General features: G+C 39.4%; 1 protein-coding gene and 1 long non-coding RNA gene across 2 annotated transcripts in view; one reads left to right on the top strand and one right to left on the bottom strand.

The window, feature by feature from the left end:
- Nucleotides 1-24,600, bottom strand: part of LOC138919002 (uncharacterized) — a 99,387-nt gene that overhangs the window by 43,257 nt on the left and 31,530 nt on the right. The window contains exon 2 of the long non-coding RNA XR_011428876.1: nt 16,670-16,859. This is a non-coding gene — a long non-coding RNA (uncharacterized lncRNA). The remainder of the gene's footprint in view (nt 1-16,669; nt 16,860-24,600) is intronic.
- Nucleotides 22,489-23,790, top strand: CCDC54 (coiled-coil domain containing 54). Its single transcript, XM_001503341.5, has one exon. It carries the CDS (start codon nt 22,749-22,751, stop codon nt 23,733-23,735), a length of 987 nt encoding a protein of 328 aa, XP_001503391.2. The 5' UTR covers nt 22,489-22,748; the 3' UTR covers nt 23,736-23,790.

Here is a 24,600-nt window from a genome sequence, read left to right as displayed (position 1 = left end):
TTCTAGTTCTTCTTGCATCTGTTTTAATGTTATATTTTTCTGAGACCGTTAACTTCATCTAAATGTTCAAATTTTTTTGGCATAACGTTGGATACATAAGGATCTATAGATATGTCACCTTGCATTTCCAACATTAAGTATTTCTGCATTCTCTTTCTTTTTTTTCCTTGATCAGTCTCACAAGGAGTTTATCAAATCTTATTATTCTTTCCAAAGTATCCCTTTTCGTTTTTTGCTCTATCTCATTTTTAAAACATCTACCACTGGTTTTTTGTTTTTCTTCTCTTTATGATTTCTGTTTTTCCTCTACTCTCTCGGGATTCATTTTCTGGTTTTTCTAACGTCTTGATGCTTAGCTCATTGATTTTAATCTTTCTTCTCTTCTAATATATGTATTTAAAACTAAAAATTTCTCTTTCAACATGGTTTTAGCTACATACCATGAGCTTGACAGGTAATATATTCACATTTTTTAAATGTTTTCTAATTTCCATTGTAATTTCTTCTTTGACTCACTGATTATTTAGAACCATATTGTTTGTTTTCCAAATATTTGGGGGCATTTCTATTTATCTTATTGTTAAGGACCTTCTAACTCCACTGTAGTTAGTAGTATACTCTATTTTATTTTAATCCCTTTAAATGTATTGAGATATGCTTTCTGGCCTTGCACATTTTGAATTTTAGTAAATTTTCTCTGATCACAGAGAATCAAACTGAAAATACCACCATTCAGTGTTACTTTTTCTCTCTTACCTTCTTTGAACAATTGACTACTTCAGTTATACACTCTTTACTGTCCTTTTTTATTGAGGGGGAGGCTCACCTTCAGAGATTAAAACACAGATTCTGGATTTATCAAAGTCTACCGTAATTTAATACTTTTACTCCTTCCAAGACCATGCAGGACACTTGGAACACATGACCTCAGTTTACCACTCTTCAGGTTACATGACACTGTTGTCATGTGCTTTACCTCTACATATTTTAAATTCCAGTGATGGTATAATTATTATTCCTACTAACAGTAAATATTTCTTTAGGTTTACCCACACATTACCCTTTTTGGTGCGCTTTACTTTTCCTCGCTTTTCCAGACTTCTGCCTGGAGTCATTCCTCCTTTCTCACTGAAGGACATGCTTTACTGTTTCTTTTAGTGTACACCTGTGAGTGATGAATTCTCTGGTTTTGGTTCTATGAAGCATGCTTTTATTTCACTTTCATTCATAAAGAATATTTTCATTGGAAAGAGGATTCTCGATCAGCAGTTATTTTCTTCAGCGCTTATTTCATTGTCTTCTAGCTTCCATTGCTTCTACTCCCTTCATTGGCTTTCATCTTTCTTCCTTTCTAGTATATCTATTTAAAACCAAAAGTTTCCGTCAACATGGATTTAGCTACATACCGTGAGTTTAGATAATTAATTCTATTTTGACTTCTTTGGAATTACAATTCTTTTTTTCTGGCTGCTTTTGAGTCTCTCTCTGTCTTTGCACTGCAGTGGTTTCTCTAGGATGTGCCTATGTCTGATTTTGCTCTTATTTACCCTGCTTGGGTTTCATAAAGCATCTTGAATCTATGGCATGATGTCTTTAATCATTTTTGGAAAGTTATAAGTCTTTTATCATTTCAAATACACTTCTGCTTTATTTTCTTTCTCCTCTCCTCCAGGAACTCCTTAATTATCCACTTGTTACAACTTTCTCAGACTAGCCTCTAAGTTTCTCATACTATTTAATCTATTTTCTATCTTTAAGAAAATATTTTCTTTGAACTGTCTTCTCATTCATTAATCCTCTCTTCTGCTGGAATCTATGTCATATTCACTACTGAGTTCTCCACTTCAGGTGTTTTTTATTATTATTTGTTTATTATAGAGTTTCTATTTAGTTCTCTGTTAAAATTATCTTGAACATAGTCACCATAGTTACTTTGAAATCTGTGTCTGTTACCTCCATTTTCTGAGTCTTTAATGGGCCTGTTCTATTATCTATTGTTTGTCTTAAATTTTTATCATAATTATCTTACTTATGTGCCCTTTTTATCACTTACTTACTTCAGTGCCAGATATTGTATACAAACTTAAATCACAGTTAGGCTCATATTATCTTCCCAGAGAGAGGTTTGTTTTGTTTGTTTGTTTGTTTTAGTGAAGAAGATTGGCCCTGAGCTAATAACTGTTGCCAATCTTCCTCTTTTTGCTTGAGGAAGATCCATGTATGTGGGGTGCTGCCACTGTGTGGCTTGATGAGTGGTGTGCAGGTCCGTGCCCGGGATCTGAACCCTGGAACCCCAGGCCGCCAAAGCGGAGCATGCAAATTTAACCACTACGCCACCAGGCCAGCCCCCCAAAGAGAGAGATTTTATATTGTTTTTGGCAAGTGGTTAAGGGCTCTAACAATCTGGGGTCACCTTAATGCAACGTTAGAAATTGAGATTATGTCAAGCTAGATTTCAGTCCCTGCAAGGTTTGCTTCATTTCTGGCTCACTGGTACTCCTACAGTGTAGCTGTTTTACCATAAGAAAGGAGAAAAGAAGATAAGAAAGAGAAAAAGTAACACTGAGTGGAGAGGGTCCCACCGCAAAGCATGAGGATTCTGCGATTTCTCACCTTTCTTAATAGGCCCTGCTCTCCAGCATTTTGGGAAAACATAGGGCCTAAATTGAACATGCCGTCATCCAGAGAAGAATTCATTTTGTCTCTTCTGAACCCAGCTAGTACTACTGATTTGAGAACACTCTGGCCATTCCGAGACCCCAGCTTAATCTGGGAATCTCGGTATCAGCAACTCAGCCTTGTTTCATGCCTAAGGCTCAGGCTCCTTAGCTCACTCTGGCATCGGCCTTACAACCAACGCCACTCATCGCTCTGATTGTACGGCATAGATTATTGCTTGTGTTCTCTTCTTCACATGTTGGTGCGCTTGGTGCTCTTGGAGATTTTCCTTTTGCCTGCAAGCTCAGTGATGCAAGAAAAATTTCTTAATGCAGGATTTATGCAGAATCTTCTTATCATATGGTGGAAAGTCCAGAAGCAAAAGTCTCTGTCTTCTTTTTTCCAAGTTATCATTTTGTGAGCTTTTTGAGAAAGATAACATTCTGAGAATACTCACCGGATGGAAGCCAAGTTTAGGCTTAGAACTTTTATGGAAAAAAACAAATAGTGAACAAAAACACACGCTTTGGCTAATGCCAAACACATGTTTTTTAATACTTTATAACATAAATAAAATAATTAACTCTTCCTCTGCTTCAATACGTTCTAGTTGCTTTAAAGATGACTAGTCAGTCTCAGATGAGTCAATGATACAGAAACTTATTCTCACAAGGCAATCAGTAGGTAGTCAAGACAGCCATTTATTTAAACCTCAAATTCTGGCTTTAAAAGCAAGATTTCCACAATGGTAGTCATCCCAATTCTCTTATTCATAAGCTTTAGAACTAACTGTCTGTACACGTACCAGCTGACTCACCACGAATGGGAGTTTTCAGTAGGTGTTGCGCGAATGTGAAAGACTTGAAAGTGTTCGAGTCTATAGAACAAATTACAGCTTTTTTAAAATACAGTGAAACATTTTTGTTTCTTTTTAAGATTAAAACATATCCGGAGAGTTGGTGTATGTATGAAGAAAAGCAGGAAGCATTCCAACGTCCTGGCAGCATGAGCAGTCTGAAATGGCCTACTTCTGCTTAATCATTCATATTTTAACTATAAAAACCGTACTACTGTGTCAAAAGTTATGGGTAAAAGATGGCATAGGGTAGCGTTAACACTACAGACTCAGATCAGACTTACCTTTAGGCTTAAATCTCAGTTCAACTAGATGCTAGCAATTTAACTTTGGGTGAATTTCTTAACTTCCCTAGGCTTCTGGTTCCTGATTCAAAGAATGTTAGTACCTGCCTCCTAAGATTGCTACGAGGCTCAGATATAACAACAAGTTTCAGAAACATAGTAAAGATTCAGGAGGTTTATCATGTTATTTCTTCCTCACTGCGTTTTTCTTGTCCAGGAAGAATCATAGTGTTCTGAGAGACAGCCCTCCAGCTAAGTTCCAAAAGAGACCTCACGGCTTCTGAGGGAAGCTCATAACATAAGCCAGTGCCCACTCCACGCTTTGTCTAAATTAAGTAAAGTCAAAATAGCCAATAGAAATAATGAGAAACAGATGGGCTGTTTAAGAATCTTCGTGACAATCATCTATGATATTTTTAGTAACACAAAATATCATGGAGGAATTGTTTTAAAATACACAATTCTAAACCTGACAATGTTAAAATTGAAAGAATTACTGGTACTCTTGGAAGAAATAAATAATGAATTTTAAAAAGGGAAAAGAGAAAAACGGCTATTTAGAAAAGCAATCAAATGCTTGGGAGTTGGAAAACAGAGGCAACTCCAAAAGCAGACTCCTATAAATTTATACTGAAATAGTTAATATCTAAAATAATAGAAGCTTTAAGAAAGTATGGATATAAGAAAATATAGAAAGCAGCAACTCAGCTATCTAGCCAGCTAATGTGTCCCATTGTGCTTAAAAGAACTAGTTACCTCTCAATTCATAATCACATTTGGAAATTATTTATTTTTAATGTTTAACGTATTTTTAAAACTTTTTTTTTTGGTGAGGAAGATTGTCCCTGAGCTAACATCCTTGCCAATCTTCCTCTATTTTGTATGTGGGATGCTGCCACAGCATGGCTTGATGAGCAGTGTGTAGGTCTGTGCCCAGGATCTGAAACCACGCACCCCAGAACACTGAAGCAGAGCATGTGAATTTAACCACTATGCCACCAGGCTGGCCCTATTCTTAAAACTTTTTAATGCAATGTTTAATAAGCATTTACTGCACATTTAACTACTAGGAAGTACAGTGCTGGCACAGCAAGCAATACAAAAAAGGGTAGGATATGGATTTTGCCCTCAAGGAAAGTCATACATTACAATATGGTTTTAACTGATTGTACAAATTTGACTGATCATACTGCCATGCAAGACATAGCACAAATCCAAGTGTGTAAAAACAGAGACAGAAGAGATATCCGAAAACATCAAGGAAAAAGACTTACACCACATTTTGATTCAAAGGTTTAGGGGCCGGCCCCATGGCATAGTGGTTAAGTTCGGCACACTCCACTTCTGCGGCCAGGGTTCGCAGTTCAGATCACAGGCGGGGACCTGTACCACTCGTCAACCGTACTGTGGTGGTGAACCACATAAAGTGGAGGAAGTCTGGCACAGATGGTAGCTTAGGGCTAGTCTTCCTCAAGCTGAAAAAGAAGACGATTGGCAATAGAAGTTAGCTCAGGGATAGTCTTCCTCATGAAAAAAAAAAAAGTTTAGCGTAAAAACATTTCTATATTTTTTCTAATCCGCTCTAGCAAAAATAATACATTGCACGTGTTACTTTCAGCCTACTACACAGAATAGGCACTATGTCAAATTCTTTAAATATCTTATGTAATGTTCACAATAGCCCCACCAGGTAGGCACTTGTTTTATTCCATTTTCTAGACAAGCAGTGGAGATCAACTTAGGTCATACAGCTGGCAAGTAGCAGAGCTCAGTCTTGAACTTCAGCAGCCTGACCAGGAAAAAGCACTTCACCGCTCACTGTACTGCTTCTTAAGCATCCGAGTGTCGAGCACATTCGGTCCAAATGGGACCTCATCTCGGATAAGCCCGTCCAGGGAAGCCAGCACTCGCCGTCAGGTTCTTCTCTACATTCTTACTTTCTTCTCTTCTGCTGCAACACGAGCCCATTGTCTTTATTTAAAAGTTGCCTCAACATTATGCTAAGTGAAAGTCAGACAGAGAAAGACAAACACTGTATGACCTTACTTATATACATGGAATCCGAAAACATCGACCTCATAGAAACAGAATAGAATGGTGCTTGCAGGGGCAGAGGGCAGGAGGAAACGGGGAGATGTTGGACAAAGGGTACAAACTGTCCGTTATAAGATGAATAATCTCCGGGCATCTAAGGTACGGCGTGGTTAACAATACCATATTGTGTCCTTGAAAGTTGCTACGAGAGTAGAGCTTTAATGTTCTCTCCAAAACAACAAAATGGCAATTAAATGAGGTGAAGGATGTGGTAGCTAACCTTTTTGTGATAAACATTTCGCAATATATATGTGTATCAAATCATCACATCATACACCTTGCATTTACACAATGTTATATGTCGATTATAACTCAATAAAGCTGGAAAAAAATAAAAATAAATAAAAATTTTAAATTGCCTCAAAAACCTCTAGGCTCCTTTATTTCAAGAACTGTGTTTCATCTTAGTCCTCATATGTCTTAACACATAAGTCTAACACGCAATAAATTTTAATTCAGTTCTAACAAGATGCTAAGCACTGAGACTACATCAGCGAATCTGTGAAGTATCTATAGCCATCATTGTCACTATGGTAAACTTAGCTTAGACGTCAAAAAAATACATATGGAACTCCAACCACATGCATGGCATTGATTTAGATTCTGTGGCACATACAAGAAGTTTAGGACACAGCCCCTGTTCTCAGTAAGTTTATAGTTCAGCTAAAGAGAAAGAGAAACAAATACAGGAAGAGGTAAATAATTCAAGAGCTATATTTCTACACAAGAGACTAAACAAAGCTTATCACAAGATGTTACATGATGATTAACTGTTAGGGTATTATGGAGAAAAGAAAATCTGTAGTAAAAAAAATTGCAAGATTGTAGATTATACATATTCAAACAGGCTTCTTTAAGGCACGATTTCTCACAGCCTTTGTTATGGTAATATTCGTTGCAAGCTCCCAAGAGTTTCGTACATTGCAATGCTTTCCAAACCTGTTTGGAAAAGGAACACTGGTTTCATGAGATTTCATTGCTTCTAGTAAAAAAAGCTATCTTCTGTGGAAAAGCTTTTAAAGAACTGGTCGGGCAAATGTTATTAAATATATAACATGCACGTTGCAACCTCCACGTGCTGGCTTCATGGACCACATTGCTCAAGGCTGCCTTTCCCAAGAATTTGGACATGGTCTCACAGTTCTCCACAAAGCACTCTGGCTAGTTTCTCCCAAATGATGAAGTACATGAGGTGATACGTTTTTGCCATCTTTAGAACTAGTCACATGAGTTGAAGGAGGGAGAACCCACTAAGATTTGTAATAAACCAGCTTCAAAGAAGAGATGAATATTGAACTGAGCTTTGAACTGTGATGAGAAATTTCTTCATTAATGCTAAAACTTTAATTTTATTTATTTATTTTTTACCTAGATGAAATTATTTGCTTACTCAGTCTTGCCTTCAGCATTCTGGAGAAAGGAAGGTTAAGGGACAAAAATGGAAATAGACACAGTGCCAACTATAATTAGGCTGAAAAGAGTTACTAAATATAGTCATTCAAACATCAAAGAACTCATGAGAACTACTGAATAAGCAGCGCTCGTATGACCCGAGTTTCTTTAGGCAGGCCTCCATATGGTGCATGTGGCGACTAGTGGATGATATTCGTGGGTGCATCTCAGATTTCTCTACCTTATATTCTCACCTGCATGGGAGACAGAAATTGGCCCCATGAAAGGTGGGCCCCTGCATCCATGCCCAACTATCTCGAGAGGTCCTGAAAGAGTATTTGCAACGTTTTCACAATTTTATCATTTTCAGGCTATGGCTCAACTCGCTGCAGTCAAACACCGAGAGAGGAAGTCAGTGAGAGCGCTGAAGTCCGTGTCAATAATGCTGTTTCTTGGTGTGCCTCAAACGGCACACACCTGAGAGGCCTACATGGCATGGCTTCCCCTGTAATTCTCTCTGAGCTGATTCTCTCTCTGTGTGTTAGAAGAAGCAGGAAGAATGTCCTTCTCCCTACTATGTGTCAACACATCAATTTAGAACCAAGGTAACATTGTCTTTCTGCTTTGTGTCCCTGTCTTCCAGAGTCACTTACAAAAATATTTCCTTTGGATTCTATTTGGAGCACCTTTTTGGGAGTCAATTCTCCATGGGTCTCTCACATTTCTGTACATACTGTGAGCAGAGACACTGACTGCCTTTGTACTGGATTATCTTTTTAAGGATATTTGCATAGCCAAAAGCCTTGGAAAATAGTGTCTGCCTCTGGAGCAAAGAACAGATTTGTTTATTGTTCTCTGAGGCAAAAGTCAGGCAGCTCTCTACCCGTTACAAAGGATTCAGGTTCCCTAAGCTTCTCCCATACCCACTGTGTGGCAGACCTCACCTAGCCCTCTTTGCATCACCGTGTGGGAACATGCAAACATGCCAGCTACTCTGCCATGAGTAATAAGTCCATTGTCTCTGACCCAGGAATTTCATGTCTTCTGTTAGCATCCATGACACTTGCCAGGCTACCTTGTTAGCTTGCAAGTAAAGTAAAATCTTAGATGCTACACAGTTCTTGGCACAAGTGTCACTACAGGATTCAGACAGAAGTCCTTGGATAAGAACCACCGTCTATGGCAGACACTATGCTGCCCTGGGCAGTTAGATTCCCCCCTCATACAGGTGAACCTACATTTCACCTGCAAGGAGTGCAGTTTGCTCATAGTCTCCAGTGGTAGCATGTTCAGGAGCCACCTCAGCTTTCAAGCAGAGACCATGCCCTTCCTGGGCATCCCCAAGCAAAGTGTGAGTAGGGTGGGGGGCACCAGGGCCAGGACATTTCTGCTCAGTAAGGGACTCAATCTTTGCTTCAGAGCTCCCTCCTGGGTTGGCCAAGACTCTGTCAGATCTATAGACTTTCCTCTTGCTTTTATCTTTCAAGGACGTTTCCCCAGTAAACTGTTTGTATTCCCAACTCTGCTTCAGTGTCTGCTTCCCAGAGAACCCAACTGATATGCTGTGTCCAGTCACAGACACCAAAACACAGCATTCTTCTTCCTCTGAGAACACCCCACAGGAATCCATTCACATACCTTAACATCTCCTACACACGCCCAGATGCACCCAACATGCCCAGACATGTTAAATCCCAGCTTAGGGTCAAGTTGGAACTTCCCCTGAATGAAAAATGCTCAGTATAGCTTTGTGTATTTAAAATGATTATGTTAGGATATATTAGGTTCATGAAATGCTGATTTTAGTTTAAGGATTAACATGTATAACATATTTATGTAAGACTAGAAAGCTAGTCTTAAAGTTAGGTATTTATAGTAAATTATTGTTTACCGTACTTCAACAAATCTAAGATGCCATTAATTGCAAGTATGCTAGTATTTTAAATATCATTAAGAAAAGCAAAGGATCACCAATTCATCTATGACACAATGCTAAGATGCTATCTTTTGTAAGGCAAATTCCAATTTCAGTGATATTAAAATGTGAAAAAACGTGTATCTTTGATCCGATGAAATGTAGTTTTATATGACCTTGGAATTTTCCCAGTCTTAGATTATTTGTATGCTTCTAATTCTTGAAACAGACATTAATAAAGGAAAAGTCTCCAGCTCCTGAATTATTTTGCATGACGTGATCACTCTCAATTAAATAGGTAAATATTTAACTTAAGCTGTTAATAATCAAATATTGGATAACAATCAAGGATTTTCTTTAAAACTTCAGGCTTAACAAGCATATAAAAGCGGGTTTGTATTATGAACATGGTATATAATAGAATTTTAGCATTTAATACAACAGAGGGCTTTATTTTTTTTGGTGAGAAATATTCAATGTCTGTTGCCAATGTTCCTTTTTTCTTCACTTGAGGAAGATTGTCCCTGAGATAACATCTGTGCCAATCTGCCTCTATTTTGTATATGTGATGCCTCCACAACATGGCCAATGAGTGGAGTAGGTCCGTGCTCAGAATCTGAACCCGCAAACCTGGGTCATCAAAGCGGAGTGCACCAAACTTTAACCACTCGGCCACCAAGCTACCCTGGGGAGCGTGGTGGGGGGCACTTTTTAAAATTCAGAAATCTGAAAGCTACTTATATCCCTCTTCTGACTCATAAGGTATACTTTTTCTAATATTGGAATTGGAGTGGAATTAAGATATCATTGAGTCTAGTCCCTTCACTTTTCTGAAGATCCCCATGAAGCCCAGGGGTGAAGTATATTTCCTTACAGAAGGTTAATGACAGAGCAGAACCAGAGCCTTCTGCTGATGGGCCCAGGGCTCTCTCCACCATACTAGACTGGACAGACTCCAGACTGTCACACTTGCATTGGACAAGCCCTCCAAAGCTGCTCAGAGAGAGGATGTCACTCTCTCAGCACAGATATGCGATGGTCTCCTCATTGTCTTAAATACTGTAGAAGCCAACACATCCTGTAGGCCCAGGACTTTAAAGAGGAGAAAGAATGCCTTCCTCCTTTTCTTTCTTCTTCAATCATGACCCGAGTAGGAGATCATTGGGATCTACCAGTTCAGGGAGGGCGGTGGGACTGTTTGAGGTGGTGATTCATGGATTGACCTTACGCAGCAGCCTTCCCTCTTCCACAGCGCATCCCCAGAACCAACAGTGACGGAGCCACTGTGAAGTAGGGAGATGATGAAAAGCCCAGGGAACTAATCCCAACTCCCACTCTCCACCACCACAACCTGCAGCTCATGAGCCCTTACAGAAAGAACACTCGGCTATTCCCCAGGAATATCAAAGAAACTAAAGAAGTCGAGTCACGCTTGTTTTATCTTCCACACAGAAAGGAAAGAAAATTTTGAGGTTGTCTTGAAACGTTTCTACCTCTCTTCTTTTGTACTCCAAACTCAGTTTAGACTAGTTGAACAGCATGAGCCATCTTCCAGCCTTCGCACCCTCTCCCCTCTGTCCTGGGGTCAGTTGACTTCACAGAATGACTGGGATGCCACCAAGAGAGCCAGCTGGCAGCAGACTTCGGGCTTTGTCTCTTTCTTAAAGCAATATTGACAGTCTTAAAAGGAAATTTCATCTAATAGAAACATCAAGAAATAGATCTTACAGGATCAAAATGGCATAGGTTGAATTAAAAATAAAAAGACAAATTTAGAAAATAGATAGAAAGGGAAAAGGTGAGGTCACCAGTAACGGAATGATTTTTATGTTCCTTCTTTTTAAATTGCTCTATCTTGGACGGCACAACGCTGGGTTGCCGAATTCACTGAGGCATAGAAAATACTCTTTTTATGACACAGCACCTACCACAGCACTGGTGTTTATTAAACATTTATCGAATGCCTGTGATGGGCCAGGTACTGCACTGTTTCTCGTATATATGTTTCATTACTTTAATGCCCTCAGCAACTTTGTGAAGCACCATCATTCCTACATCACAGAAAAGAAAACAGGGCGCAGAAAATTCCAAGAAATGGACTGAAGCACCTACATCTGGTAATTTCAGGTTCCTACTCACACTGCTCTATTAAAAAATCAGGTCAGTAGGGTTTTTCTCATGTTTGTGGTGCAGAAGGAAAAAGAACAGATGTCAAGTCATATCTAGGTTATAAACCCTGCACCTAAAATCAAAATTTCAAATTCATAGGCTTCTCACCAGATGCAGTCCACTGCAAACAGGCTTTCCTCTGGGCTTCTTCAAAGCAACACGCAGAGTAATGTCATCCAAGTTTGTAATGACTATAAATGAGCCTATTTTGTGAGGTGTATGAGAAGGTGAATAAATTAGGCTGCTTTTCCTCTCCCAGTTTCTACAAGTGAAATCGGCAGAAGAGTAGAGCAAATCAGAGATAAAAATATCGCCCTTATGATGGATGTGGCATAGATGCGTGGCAACCACAGCCTACCTAATATCCAACCTCAGAATTGGATTGACTCTCCACGCTTCAGCTCCACACCCGACCCCCGCCATGGGTGAGAGGGGGAAAGGCGGAGCAGAGTGTCCTTGTCCAGCCATGGTGTGGAGAAGAGAATGAACTGCTCTCAGCAAGCAGACAAATCCTGAAGACAAAGGAAAGGAGGAAGGAGATAGGGTACACAAGCCCAGTTCCTTATCCCAAACTCAGCCTCAAGCAAATGCACTCCTCCCCTGAGGAGACGGAGAAGGGCAGGAGGGACATGCTAATTCATGTCCCTCTTCGTGGAACCATGAAGTCTGAGAAAGGACGTATCGCCACCCACACACACACACATACACACCCCACACACATGCTATGTGACTGGCCCATAGTCCAGTCTCTTCATTTTGGACATGTCAAGCCTCAGGCACTTCATTACATGACCGATTTATTCACAACAATCAGTAGGAATAAGAGATGGAATGACCCAGCCCTGCCATGGGTCAAGTCAACATTTTGAAAAGGGCAAACTGTGTCACTTGTATTATATGTGCAAGATGGACAAATATGTGTCTGGATATGTACATCATATAGCCAGGAAAAAGAAAATGCTCACCAGTGACTTGGGATTCAGTTAAATAATGGCCAAGGTTAATTCACGTCTCAGAATAAAGGAAAGCGGCAAGCCAACTGACTGCGCTGCAGGATGACTCAGCATGTAGGGAGCTCACCTGTGGACAGGTAGGAAGAGGAGGGAGGAGGCTAGAAAAGGGGGCGGGGATGAAGAAGGTTCTGTGTTTGATGCTAACACTTCCTTTTAAAATGGTGCTGAAAGAAGAGAAGGAAAAAGTCAAAATTCAAAATGACTTAGTTGTCCCAGAAAGCCTTTCATTCTGTCCTCCCTCCTGTGGGAAACGAGGCACGGTGCTCAGGTGCAAACTGCAAACTGGAGGAGCGACAGTGGACGTGGCCGCTCCCCCGCTGCTATGGGGCATTTAGGTCTAGGAGTTCAGTTCCTAGGTTTGGAATCACCACTCCCAAGTTCTGGTCCTAAGGGCCATCAGAATTGAACAGTAAAATATTGAATACATCATTTCCAATGTTTCTTAGTTCTTTAGCAATAAAATTAAGATATTTAATTTTGCAGCTTTGACCTCCCAACAACTCTTATAAAACACTTGCCGTGCTCCCAATGATCACCAGGGATCCCTAGACCAGCTACCACATCCATCTCACTCACTTTGCAGCAGAGGCACAGGGAGAACTCCAGCCCTGGGTTGATGCCATTTCTCTTGGCTCAAGCTCCTCACTAGAAATCAGGCACAAAACACTACGTAAGTATTTACTGAAAGCCTGGTGGCATATAGCAGGCATAGACCAGACATAGTGAAGAACAGACCAAATAGGGACCCTGACCTCCTGGTGCACCCAGCCTAGAAGACCCTTCTTCCTTTCGTCTCTCCAGATCTCACTCCCTCTTCACGGTTCTCCCTGGAAGCATTCCCAAGCCTCTGCGTTCCATGGGCCTCTCCCTCCTTTGACCCCCAAATCGTCTACTGCCTTCACCCTCAGCACTTCACATATTCCAAGTTCTTGAACCAAACCACCCAAAGGCTCCAGGCCCCTTAGAAGCAAAACCCCAATAAACAGATACTGGAGCCCGAACGATCCTTCTTCTCTTACTGCCAGGAATTCTAACCTGGGGTATAAGGTGTAATTTACAGTGTTCATAAATGCCTTTGGGGGTCGGGGAGAGAAGGGGGGGGGTCTGTGAATCACCTAAAATTATACGCAAAATGGTACATCTATGCTGTTTCCTGAGGAAGCATGCAAAGCTTTCATAGGATTCTCAAAGGAACACTGGAGCCAAAAAAGTTAAGATCTTCTGTTTTACTAGGTTTTAAGCAATTTTGTCACTTTTTCAATGATTACAATGAAGCGACATCCATTTTACTTCAGCTCTAATTTCTAACAACAAAGGACGCGATTTCCAGAAATATGTTCTTTTTTCAAGTGCCATTAAAAAATTTAAATGTAAAGTCCAATGGAAGTTATGATGAAGATTTTTACCTGTTTTAATATGTAAATTGCCCAAGGGCTTAAGCCAGCTTGCTATCATTTTACACTACATCACGGAGGACAGCCTTGCACATCTAAGTAGAATGAGTGGTAGTTAACTCTCAGAAGTTGCAGCGAGAATCATAGCCATTATGCCTAAAACTGAAGCTGAAAATTATTGAAACATGTTCTAATAGAACTGCCTTATCACTCCCCATTTCTGTCATTTGATACTTACATTACATTAAGACCACCAGAAAAACTTCAGATTTCCAGAAAAAGACGGTGGGGGGGGGGGGAACCTGCCAAATCCTCAATCTTAGTTAAACATTTCTAAACGCTTTTTATCCTCTAGTTGGCTTTTGGCATGCCAGAATCAGCTGCAGCAGCAAGACACATTTTGGTGGGGGGTGAGGAGCCTTCAATAAATATTTAAAACAATGAATAAATACTTTTCCCCTTAGATCATAGTTGTAAAAGCCTAGGTAGAGAAGGAAGAGAAAAAAAACTTCAGTTTTATGATTGCCTTTGGGCATTTTCTATTTTGAATGTAATCAGAGCATGTAAGGAGAAATAATATACTTGGAAAGTTAAATAAGATCTTTGTAATCCAAACCCGTATAGGAGAAAGGATGCATGTGGCTCTAAAGAGAGAGAAGAAATGACTCTAAAATCAAACTCCTGAATAAAAAACACTGCAGAAACAGTGCATAATAATAATAGGTTAAATAAGAGGTGCCACGTAAATTAAAAAACCAGACAGAACGAACATTTCCAAGTTAACCCTTATGACGTGCCTTCAATACCAGCACATTATATCGTTGCTGTTCTCATTGTACAGATGAAATAGAAGGGGAAGAAACATGTCCGAGAGACAGACAGAGAGCTAATAACAGGAAAAATAGAGCCAAGGGATAAATACACATTTACTTCACAGAGATATGGTGCAAATTCCCTCAGAAACATAAAATGCCAAAATAATGGATGTCTTTCGAGGTGTGTACTACGAAGGAAAGCCAGTGCGATCTTTCACGTTGTAATCTTCAAAACTTTAAACTAAGATAGAAGATAACTCCTTGGACTTTGTAGGCCAAAGTCCCATAAAGCTTCATTCCAACTGAAAAGCCAAACAATAAAATAGATTTTTCTTAAAATTAAGGCGAAACTAACATATTAACATAACCAAAAGACAACACTGCAAACTCCCCAGCATTCATAATTAGAAATGGGAGAACAAACTTTCTTCAGTTTTCACAACTTTGTGATTTCTGGATTTGTTTACATTTTAAATCCCCATTTCCTCTGTGATCACTATGCATTCCTCGTCTTGTAATTTTCCGTGTTCCCTGAATGAAGCGCAGCACAGCTCAGGAACAAGACAGCAAATTAATCCCGGGCTGCTCCTCTCTCATAATGGTTTCCAAAAAGATCTGCTAAATGATCTAAATTCAATGAAACAGAGGTGTTTATATAGAATAACTCACTGAATTTATTCACCAGTTCCATTAAAGGAAGGAGGGGAATGGTTAAGCAAAAACACTTCTCTTTCACTTTCTCTTCCTTTTTCCGGCCATTTATTTTTATGGCTACATCAATTGTGCACATCAGGACTTAGAAAGCACTGCAAAAAGAATGTCAATCACAAGCTAGGGCAAACAGAGGTTTAAAGGTAACACTGAAGAAGGGAAATCAAGAAGTGATGCTGAGAATTACAGAAATCGAGCAACCTTATATGATATATTACCAGAGAGAGCCAAGTGTAACAGAAAGAGCTGGAGGAAGATGCCAGGGAGGAGAGATTACATAAAATACTATGTGCCCCCAGGGTTCTGGAACTCAATGGTGAAGGGTATGTCTAGATAAACTAGAGGGAGTTCATTGTAAATTTGGAGTTCAGAGTCTCAGATGACATGAATAAACAGATAAGTGCGTGAGCGCCCAAGTTGATGACAAATGCATTTGCAGGCCGTCCTGTAGGGGCTTGGAGAATCCACTGCTTACCTGTGGTTCCCCAGAGGCCTGAAAGACATAATATGTAGCACAGGGGGGAAGTATGCTGGTATCTTAGTCACTTCTAGGATCAATGCTCTTAACACCAGTCCTGTCACCAGCGTTACTGAGCTCTCTCTCTTATCTGAGCCATAGTTATTTCCAGGTTCATAATTACCTCCATCCGTCTGATCGCAATTTACCTCTTCTGCCATTTAACCACTTCAGGTCTTTGGGGAAGCAATTATTAAAACCCCATCCCCAAATGCTAAATGATCCCTCAGGAACTGAGATCAGGTATCATAGATTCCCTATATGAGGCAAGCAATGTATTCCCTAGTCATCCACAGAGACAGGCTCAGGAAAGACCCAATGTATAGCTTAACAATCATCCACAAATGCATTCATCCACTCATTCATTCATTCATTGAATAAAGGTGTACTGAGCACCAACTATCTGTTAGAGTTTGTGACACAGGGGATATAAAGTCAAAAAGCAAGTCTCTCCCTTCAAGGAGCTCACAGTCTAGAGGGGAGATAGGCATGTCAATGGTAACAACAGAGCATGTCGCTCACTGCTGGGTGGGACCCAGAACACGCCCAGAGCACTGGAATGACTACGTGGAGAATCAGAACAGGCAGGACAAGGACAGGGTTACTGCATGTCTCCTAAAGGATGGGTAGAAGTTTTCGTGGGTGATAAATGGACAGAGGGCATTCCAGAAAGAGACCACACAAATTTTAGTTATAGCGAAAAAGTAAATTATCATTACCAAATATTATGTAAAAGACAATTATTCCATCATTTCTTCAGAGGTGTTCATCTTATTCTTTTGGCTTCTGGTTTCATATGATTTTAAATTATCTTATTAACAACACAAAGTGGAAGTGGCCCTCTCACTTACCCCGTGTGTTACTCTAACCAGGTTGCTTTATCAGGGTCACTGGGCTCCATCACTTCCTTGGGTTGACAGGACGGCTCCACTGCCTCAGACTCCGCTTGCCTTATAAACGCTGTCTTTGCTTTTCTCTCCATCCTGTCTTGGTCTAGTGCAACAGCTTTGACGTCATCTCACTCTCCTTTAAGCCTCATGGCTAGAAAGAAAGAAAAGCAGAAGAAGATGACTTCAGTGTTGGGTCCTTCATAACTACCTGGCTTGTGCAGCAGCAGATTTGAGCTCTCTGATTAACATCTTCTTGTCCCCTTGGGTCAGCCACCTTGATCAAATTTGAAAGCCCTTCCTGCTTCCTGTTCCCTCAATCTTTTATCTCACTCTACACATGACAGGTGGGAGGGTTCAGGTTCTTGTGAAGCTGGCCTCAAATTTTGTGGGGGAAGTAAAAGACCGTCAATAATTTTTCATGGTCACAACCACTAAGGGTATATGAGTAATAGTAGATGACTACAGGTATAGCACAGAGGTTACAAATCATGCCCAATTGCTAGCAAGACAGCTAGAATTCTACCCCATTCTCTCCCACTCAAGAAAGCATATTTAATGGTGTTGGGAAAACTGGACAGCCACACGCAAAAGAATGAAAGTAGTCCATTATCTTACACCATACACAAAAATTAACTCAAAATGGATTGAAGACTTGAATGTAAGATCTGAAGCCATAAAACTTCTAGAAGAAAACACAGGCAGTACGCTTTTCAACATTCAGCAGCATATTTTCAAATACCATGTCTTACTGCATATGGGAAACAATAGAAAAAAATAAACAAATGGGATGACATCAAAGTAGAAAACTTCTGCACAGCAAAGGAAACCATCAAAAAAATGAAAAGACAACCTAACAACTGGGAGAAGATGTTTGCAAACCATATATCGGATAAGGAGTTAACATCAAAATATGTAAAGAACTCATACATCTCAACAACAACAAAACTAACAACCCAATTAAAAAATGGGCAAAAGATCTGAAAAAACATTTTTCCAAAGAAGATATAAAGATGGCCAACAGGCACATGCAAAGATGTTTACCATCACTAATTATTAGGGAAATGCAAATCAAAACTACAATAAGATATCATCTCATGCCTATCAGAATGGCTGTAATTAGCAAGACAAGAAACAACTAGTGTTGGAGAGGATGTGGAGAAAAGGGAACTCTCATACACTGCTGGTGAGAATGCAAACTGGTGAGGCACTATGGAAAACAGTATGGAGATTCCTCAAAAAATTAAGACTAGAACTATCATACAATCCATCTATTCCACTGTGGGGTATTTATCCAAAGAACATGAAAACAAAAATGCATAAAGATCATGCACCCCTATGTTCATTGCAGCATTATTCACAATAGCCAAGACTTGGAAGCAACCCAAGTGCCCATCAAGGGACAAATAGATAAAGATGTGGTATATATACACAACAGAATACTACTTAGCCAAAAAAAAGATGAAATCTTGCCATTTGGGACAACATGGATGGACCTTGAGGATATTATGCTAAGCAAAATAAGTCAGAGGGAGAAAGTCAAATACCATATGATCTCACTCACAAATAGAAGATAAAGACAACAACAAACAAACACACAGATACAGAGATTAGATTGCTGGTTACCAGAAGGGAAGCAGGGAGGGAGGAGGGTGAAAGGGATGAGCAGGTATGGTGATGGATGGCAATTAGTCTTTGGGTGGTGAACTGGATGTACACCTGAAATTTATATAATGTTATAAACCAATGTTACCTCAATAAAAAAAAAAAGAAAGCATATTTAAAAGGATGTAAATTAGGGTAATTTTATATAGACAATCTTGACTCTACCATAATTAGTTTTAGTTAACTTACTCAAAAACACCAGTATTTTAAATACTAATGATATGATCTGTTATTAGAGCCGTGTCTCCAGTGGTGATTCGATGCCCGTCTGTCTGACACCATAGCTGGATGTCCCGGCTGTACTAGCTGTCCTGGGAGACAGAAGCTGGTTTGTTCAGCCTTGTTTGTCACATCCTGGTGTGCTCCTAACCCAAATGCTTTATCCGCATGGGGTATTCAACAGCGAGCAGCACATGCTTTATATGCTTTGGTCATACGGATGGCGAGTGGCCGCTTGATGGAAAAAGAAAATGAAAGGCAGAGTAAGAGACTGAGAGAGAGCAGAGCTAAAGCCTAAAACTCTTGACCGTTTCCTCTTTTCTTTTGAAAGAAGCAGAGTGAGAAGCAGGAGGTGGTGATTACAGAGGAGGAGAAAAGGGTTTACAATATTGAGCGCTGTGACCCTCAAAACCCCTCCATGAAACAGGTGCTGTTATCCTGTCGGTCAGCCTTGCGAGAGGTTAGGAACTGGACTGAGAGCACAAGTTAGTCAGCGGGGCTGCCTTGAATCTAACCTTCTGGCCTGAAATGCCATTCCTGTGAAAGCCTGCCTCCCGGAGGACATTTTTCCTCAGTCTCAGTCTGCCCCTAAGCTCCAGTCTGCTATGTTATTTCACTCCTAAATGGCTCCATATCTCTGGCAGGAACCCTAAGAAAGGGAGTCAACTCAGTTCCCATTATTCATTCACTTTTGGCGTTCTAATAACTTCACCCACATCCGTAGGCTTACATCCTCCCACTACAGCTTTCCACCGTCCAACAGGCCCCAGACAGGCGGAGGCTTCTCAGTCAGTCACTAGAAACCCAGACAGGTTCATGTTTGTATATCAAACGTACTAGATTAATTTACTTTATAAAAATAATCAGTATGGGGCTGGCCCCGTGGCCGAGTGGTTAAGTTCGCGCGCTCCGCTGCAGACGGCCCAGTGTTTCATTGGTTCGAATCCTGGGTGCGGACATGGCACTGCTCACCAAGCCACGCTGAGGCAGCATGCCACATGCCACAACTAGAAAGACCTACAACGAAGAATATACAGCTATGTACCAGGGGGCTTTGGGGAGAAAAAGGAAAAAATAAAATCTTAAAAAATAAAAAAATAAAATAAAAAAAATTAATCAGTATACATGGCTATTTTTGATTGAAATTTTAAAGTCTATTGTTCTTTATTACGGTTATACTCCTATACATAAGTCAAGAATAGCCTCTAAATGGTCATTTTTACCTCCTTGAATTAGAGATAGTTCAACTTCTAAAGTCTTCACAAATTTCTGCTTCAAACAGCTTTGATAAAGAAGATAATCAAGTAAACCTTTCAGTTTTTTTCATATTGTTAAACAAATAAAATTTTAATCAAAATAAGTCTCCATAAATATATAGTGTGATTTTTCTAAAAAGCAAAATACCTGTCTCTTTCTGAGTAGACACATATATATTTTTATCATATTTGTGTGACAGTAGAGGTAAAAACACCTGGACTCTGGAGGTAGAATATAATGATTTGAAATTTGATTCTGCCCACTTTTTAACAGAAAAGAAAATTATTTGACTTCTCTGAACTTCAATTAAATAAGCTAATATTTAGAACAGTGTCTGGTATGCTCCCAATAAGACTTAACTGTTATTAACTCAGAGGGAGAAATTGCTACAAGTGATCCCTCTAATTTCGTAGGGAATTCTTGTAAAGCAGGAACACCTAATCTACAAATTGCCTCCGAACGTAGGGAAATTTTAATCTAAATTTAACAATTAATGAAGATGATATAATAGCACATTTTGGAGATATTTAATTACACATTTATTGTTTCAGTCTTCCAGCTTTCTTTTAGTGTTCTGAGCCCATTTGTTTTTTCTTTCTGGTCTCAAAGATTTGTATTGGCCATTGAAAACTTCATAGGCCCTAAGCTCTGGGTCTGTTGTGCTGATGGACAGAATGGCTTTGGCCAAGGTAAGTGGCAAGCTTCAAATGCTACCTTCTCTGGCTCCAAATACCATTCCTGTGATAGCCTGCCTCCTGGAGAACATTTTTCCTCAGCAAGAATTTTGGAAGTTTTCTAGAAGTTGTGGAAAGTTTACTAAACGGAGATTCAAAGATAAGACAGTAAAGCAAAATCCCAGATATCAATGATGAGCCAAAATTCTTAAATTACTTTTGGCCAAGTGCAGTTTTTACCAAAACCTAGGCCAAAGCTGGGCCTGCAATTAGGCATAAATAGGAGAAAGAGCGATTGAGTAGAAGGTCGGAACTGGCATAGATCCAAGAAGGAGCATCCTCTTTAACGGAGCAGGAGCGCACCTGCGGACGTGGTTATCCCGTCATGTTAATTCCACAATGTTCAGTCTTATATGACCAAAGAATAAAGTTATGTTTTTATCTCAATAAACAAAATATTATTTAATATTTCAAAGGGTTTAGATTTCAAGTAGCGTTATTTAGAAAACCTGAAGGAAGAAACATAGTGAATATAAAATGTTATTTTAAAACTCTAAGGCGATTGTTCTCAACATGTGGCAGACACTGGAGGATGAGGGCAAAAATATTTCAAAATGATATGAAGGCACCATTGGCCTTTTTCCCTGTGTTGACATTCGTGTTCTGCAAATTGCCTTGCAAAAGCAAAGGTGGGTAAAACTGTTGGGATTTCAGCACGGACCAAGACAGTGGCACTAAGCTTTACCAAGAGGGATGGTGTTTTTCATCTCTACTCAATCAGGGAAAAGAAGAAAGAATACAAGAAAAAGCCAGTTTAGCTCTAGAATACCCTTGATGAAGCAGTGAAAATTTCTCATTTTATTAAACCTCAACTCTTCAGTATGCCTGTTTAATATTTCATGTGTACACATAGAGCATTCTGCTGTTCCCAAAGCCTGATGGCTGTCTCCAGGAAAAGTACTTATTTGAGTTACCAACTGGCCTGGCCACTTTTACTGTGGACCATCATTTTTACATGAAAGAAAAATTGGCAGCAAACTTTGGTATTCATATTTCAATATTTGGCAAGGATTTCCGAAAAAAAAAAAATGGGTGCAGGGAGCCTGTCACTTCAAGGAAAACAATCAACAAGCTTAATAGATTTCAAGCTTTTCAAACTAAAATTATAATTCTGAAAAATTTGTATCTGCGAACATGAACTTGGCCGCTTCTCAATACTCAAAGACTTTTCTGGTAAGATTGGTGATGATAGTAAGGAATACGATATTTTAATATTATACAGTAAAATGAGTTAACATTCAAAGATTTGCATAATTCAGTGAGTCATTATTTTCCAAGTGACCAATGCATGATATTATATATCTATTCTAAATGAAAGATAGACCAGCGAATTTTAACGTAGCACAGTCTAAGATGATACATTGCAACTAACTTCTAAACAATTATCGTTTATCAAATTTTGGTGGACTAGCAAAGAATAAAATTCTCAGTTATCTGAAAAGCCTGTTAAAATACTCTCTCCTTTCCATTTACATATCTCTATGAGGCCATATTTTCTTCATATACTTCAACCAAAAAAACATACCACAACAGATATAATACAGAAGCAAATATGAGAATCCAGGTGTCTTTTATTAGTCATGGTATTTAAAACATTTGCAAATATGTCAAGAGTGCCACCATTCTCACTATTTTTTTCTTTGGGAAAATACAATTATTTTTCATAAAAATATAACATTTATGTTAGCACGTAATGGGTTATTTTTTATTTTAATAAATTAATATCTTGACTTTCTTCATTTTAATTTCTAATATGGAATATCAATTGATATAAACTACATAAACAAAAGTTCTGTGGTCCTCAATAACTTTTACAAATGAAAAAGAGTCCCGTGACCAAATATTTTGAGAATTACGGCCCTAAGGTTAAATGTATTCTAAGCCAGCAGCCATTGTGACATCAGCATCAGGCCAATGATCACCATATGAAAGATTCCATGCAGTCGACCATTATTTCACAGAGCTCTCCAAGTGGACCTCCCCACGTGAAGCTAACCACCTAAGAGTACCTACTCTTGCCTTTGATGTTCTCCATAAGGCCTTCTACGATGTTACCAGAAAAGACACCCAACGAATAGTAAGAGAAAGACCATTTCATTCTGACTTTGCTTCTTTCTTTAATTCTGGTCAGGTTTCCCAACACCTGGCCTCTTGTTTCATTATGAAAGATGCACAAACTTCAAACCAAAAGGGTAAAAGCTGCTGCTGGGCAGATGTGGACTTCAAATCTCTCCAAGGTCAGACAATCTCTTAAAAATGTCTACCATAAATGTAAGAACCAGCACCCAGATTCAACCAGATATCCAATGACAACTTCCTATGATTGTGATCAAGATGACATCAGACCTGATGAAAAAAAGAATCTTAGAGTAATGCTCCAAGATATTAAAACTGCCCAAATTGAACTCGTTAGCCAAATGACTGACCTTGTCAGTGCAATTTCAAAAATCCAGGAAAAGACTGACTTTTATCAGAAGCAGATGGAAGTCCTGGAAACCAGAATGGATGTTAATGAAGACAAACAGTGCACAGTAACTAAAGATATCTTCTCTGTGAAAGAAGACATTGATGCTTTAAAGAAGCAAGTGACAGAACTGGAAAACCAGAATTCTTGCTCCAGCATCCATTGCTTAGAGGTTCTGGAAGGAGAAAAGGGTAAAGAGATCATAGAACTTCTTTACAAACTCATAGAACCAGAAACTCTGAAGAACACATCGTTCTCTAAAGCCCCTGAAATGGCTTCAGTGGAACCAGAGAAAGTGCCCGGTTATACTGAGACCACTGATCACATTGAGGAAAAAACAATTTCTCCAAAAATTAAAACTCTGAAGAAAAGTAACCATCAAAATGTATTAAGAAGCTTTAAAAAACCAAAGTCAAATATTTATATTTACCCAGACTTTAGTACATGGATCAAACTAACTTTCGTCCATGGAGGAAAGTGGCGATTTTTCCTCAGTGCTGTCAAGTTAGAGGAATTTATCCAGTGGCTTCTTTCTAGACCAACCATCCCTCTTGAAGAACCACAACTCATAACCCAGAGATGTCGTCCATTCTCTGGGCCTGTTGAGCGCTTGACCACAGTCTGTCTCTCTGTTTTCAACTATATTTACTGTCTTTTTGGTTCCTCAAAAGAGGAAGTAACTCGACTATAGAGTTATTTTCTGCTTTGCTTGGCATAAAATAAATGTAACCTGGTCACTTCCAGCATTCACACATCTTTGTGATTGCCGTGAACTCCTTGGTCGTTTGCTCACTGGGCTCACAGTCTGCAAAGTCTCTATATATCCACATTAAGTTAAGGCATATTGTCCCATTGGACCTTTGTGATGGATTTTCTGTCAGTGTTCTTGTCTTCTCAAAGGCAATTCACCAGGACTCCTCCAATGCCTGTTTCATAGATAATTGGAAGCAAAGAACGAACGGGTCAGGGGAATGAGAAACACATTTGGTGGCCCCCACGTCAGTTTTCTATGCACTCTTGTCTTAGTGGCCTTTGTAGATAAGATTTGTGATTCCAGAAAAAGACTCTACTAACTGAATTTTAAACAGCATAGAGTGAAAAAGATATCAGTAAAGTTAGAGATATAAAAATGAAGGATATTGAAAGGATAAGTTATTGTAAGGGAAATGCTAATTCCAAAAATGGGATTTAGCCTTCAACGTCAGCGTCATCTCTATCAAAGAAAAGAAAAGGGGGAAAAGGCTGAATCTGGTACTGGGTATTTTTTCCATTTTCATGAAATGAGACAAATAGCATGACTTGTAGATTTGATACCCTGGAAAAGGGAAATCCAAGGAGGGGTTTGCGAACCCAGCTAAAGCACAAACTATACTACCACGGAGTCTTACATGCAAGGACTTTTTTTTGACTGGGCCATATACTACATAGCCAGGGTGGGCTTCATTTTTAGACATAAGTGGTTGCCATTTTAATGTAATTTTTCCAAACGTCATGTAGAATAATCGCAAAAAAATGTTTCCTTCGCCGCTTGACTCTGTAAATGAAATCTACCAACA

Source organism: Equus caballus, chromosome 19 (genome assembly GCF_041296265.1).
Source record: "Equus caballus isolate H_3958 breed thoroughbred chromosome 19, TB-T2T, whole genome shotgun sequence".
NCBI lineage: Eukaryota > Metazoa > Chordata > Mammalia > Perissodactyla > Equidae > Equus > Equus caballus.
Note: the sequence above shows the minus strand (reverse complement) of the source record. Positions and strands in the feature narration are given on the sequence as shown.